General features: G+C 42.5%; 1 protein-coding gene across 1 annotated transcript in view; it reads left to right on the top strand.

The window, feature by feature from the left end:
• The first annotated feature begins 881 nt into the window (after nt 1–881).
• Cda (cytidine deaminase) overlaps nt 882–3,114 on the top strand; it is a 37,577-nt gene continuing 35,344 nt past the window's right edge. Inside the window, exon 1 of the mRNA XM_013032593.1 lies at nt 882–940. Coding sequence (XP_012888047.1) covers nt 882–940 — 59 coding nt within the window. The remainder of the gene's footprint in view (nt 941–3,114) is intronic.

The following is a 3,114-nucleotide window of genomic DNA, read 5'->3' as shown; positions in this document are numbered from 1 at the left end:
GTAACTGGATTTAACAGCCAGAAGCAGCCACTCCAGCTGACAGAGAACTTATTCCCATCCAACCATCCCCCGCCTTCTTTTGTTTTCTGTTCACTGAGGCATGGGGCATCTGGGATTGCCAGATGGGGCTCTCAACTGTCAAGGCTGTGGAACCTTCACAGTGCTTCCTTGCAGAAACCATTGTTTTGAATACTAGAACTTATACACTAGAAGAGCTCTAGTCTTAAGGAAGAGGAGCAAAAGCATTATTACCTCTGAGGCATGGACTCTGGAAAAGAGAGGAAAACATCATCTTGTAGTGGATTCTAATTAGAGCTTACATCAGATCCTTCACTACAGATGTGCACAAGGCTCTCTTTGAGCTGATACTGAATTTCAGTAGGCAATTTGTAGTGGTGGTGGTAGGGCTTGAACTCAGGGCCTGGGTACTGTCTAAGTTTCTGTTTTGTTTTGTTTGCTCAAGGTAGCCCTCTATCCCTTGAGCCACAGCTCCACTTCCAGCCTTTTGGTAATTAATTGGAGATAAGAGTCTCATGGACTTTCTTGCCTGGGCTGACTTTGAACCAGGGTCCTCAGATCTCAGCCTCCTCAGTAGCTAGGATTACAGGCGTGAACACCAGTACCTGGCTACAGCAGGAGACTCTTACGTAGAGAGCACGTGGCAAGACCTGTAACTCTCAGGCTGACCTGACAATGTTACATTATTGGCTGAAAGCTAAGGTTGATGGTCGAAAGCTGAGGTTGATGGTCAGAAGCAATGTTGTTGGCCTACCATGACAGCTAGACAGTCAGCAGTCTACCACTGATGCTGACAGAAACATAGTAAGCAGAGAATGCAAGACATATCTGTCCAGCGAGGACCAAACTCTACAGCTTGTACCATGAGAGGAGACCAGGGCAACTTGCTGCCACCAGATGGCAGGCTGGTCCTCATGATCGGGTACCATATTGAAGGCTGGAGCACTCCTCTTGGCAAGCTACGCATTCCACAATGATGATGGCTGGGAGACTACAGCAGAGATAGCTACCATATAACAGCTGCCTTCCTCTTCTTCCATAACGAAGCCCTCATTTTATTGAGGTCATTATATACGCAGCCAAAAGGAAACTTTTCCTGGCTTCTTTGCTACCTCCTCAGCTGTGCCAATGAAATGCAGATGGTTCTACATCCTGATTACCCTTTCACTACTCATCCTTCCTCCTGGAACAAGTATATGAAGGCTATGAAAGCATCAGTAGCATCTCGCAGCTTGAGATGCATTTGAGGGTGGAAAGCCTAAGGGAAGTATGTAAAACCTGAGTCCCTGGAGACTCAGTGGCTTCCAGACTACAAGAGAAATAAACAATATCTGACTTAAACCATCATTGTTTAGGGTTTGTCTTCATACAAGTCAAAGCGAATTCTAACTTACATGACACAAACAAGATTGGGGGGAGGATGCAAAAAGTCCTAAATATATCAATAATTACAATAAATATAAATGAGCTGAGTGTATGATTAAAAGACAGAGACTTTCAGAAGATTTTAAGCTAGAGCAGAATCGCTTAAAAATGGACCAAATCAGTCTGTGAACTTCATAGGGAAAAGTAGGAGTTGATTGTCACTAGCTGCGAATTGAAAGTTAGCCTCTTTGTCACTTATAGGCATGGATAACATATCAGTAATATCATATGTTAGCAGTACCTGTGACTTTGACCTCACTAATCACATTATCACAGTATTCCAAAATATTTTCTTCTCTTATCACTCCTTAGTAAGCCTACATTTGTGTCATGTTTAATACATTATCTAAAAAATTGTACATAATGTCCCAACTGGCTTAATTGTTTTGATGGCTATTTCAATACAATTAGTTTGCTTTGTGATCCCACACATTCAAAGCAGTATTTTGAAATGGGCTTCATATGCCTCTAACTACGAAAGGGACATGTGACACCATAAATATGAACTCCTAAAATAGAGAGGTTCCGAGGCTATTCACATCCATATCAGGAAAGAAGGAAACAAGATTTTTTTTCTTGAAAAAGGATATGAAAGAGATTATATACCAAAAATAACTAAATTAAGGGGATGTGATGATCACAAATATATGTACCTAACAACATAGCTTCAAAAGATATGAAGCAATTTGGAAATACATTTAAATTAATAGCTGTAATTAGTTTAACAAACCCTGTCCCAGAAATTAACTGATCAGTGAGAAACAAATAGGAAAAGTTTAAAAAAAAATAGGTTCCAAACATTTGATAGAACTTTATATGTAACACACCTAAAGTATACTAATTTGCCTATCCCTATGAGACATGCCCCAAAACCAACCATATACAAGCCACTGGCAAATGGTGATATAGTTCACACTTCAGGGGTAATAATACAATAACCTATCTAACTACATGCCAACCATATGGAAACTTGAGATGAAATCGACAAATTTTAGGAAAACCCTCCACTGGCTCAAGAGAAAATAGAAAACCTGAATAGCCCTATAACCTTTTGAGAAATTGGGCTGGGAAGGTGGCTCAGTGGTAGAGTGCTTGCCTTGCATGCTCGAGGCCCTGGGTTCGATTCCTCAGCACCACATAAGCAAAAAGAAAAAAGCCAGAAGTGGTGCTGTGGCTCAAGTGGTAGAGCGCTAGCCTTGAGCTGAAGAGCTGAGGGACAGTGACCAGTCCCAGAGTTCAGGCCCCACGACCGGACCCAAAAAAAAAAATCTTTCGAGAAATTAAACTTATTGTTTCATTTTGTTCTTAGACCACCAGGCTCTAGCTGGGTGTGTGAGCCACTGGCTCACGCCTGTATTTTTAGCTACTCAAGGAGCTGAGATCTGGAGTATGGTGGTTTGAAACCATCCTGGCAGACACATTTGATAGACTCAATCTCCAATTATTCCGTGAAACTCAAAGCTAGAGGCATGGCTCAAGTGGTAGAGCTCTAGCTAAGCAAGCAAGACAAGTGAGAGCACAAATCCCTGAGTTCAAGCCCCAATAGAAAATAGAGGCTTGGGAGCCGGGTGCTGGCGGCTCACGCCTGTAATCCTAGCTACTCAGGAGGCTGAGATCTGAGGATCACGGTTCAAAGCCAGCCCGGGCAGGAGAGACCATGAGACTCCTATC

Source organism: Dipodomys ordii, unplaced genomic scaffold, assembly GCF_000151885.1.
Source record: "Dipodomys ordii isolate 6190 unplaced genomic scaffold, Dord_2.0 Scaffold6, whole genome shotgun sequence".
In the NCBI taxonomy this organism is placed as follows: Eukaryota; Metazoa; Chordata; class Mammalia; order Rodentia; family Heteromyidae; genus Dipodomys; species Dipodomys ordii.
The sequence above is the reverse complement of the archived record's forward strand: the minus strand, read 5'-3'. Positions and strand labels throughout refer to the sequence as shown.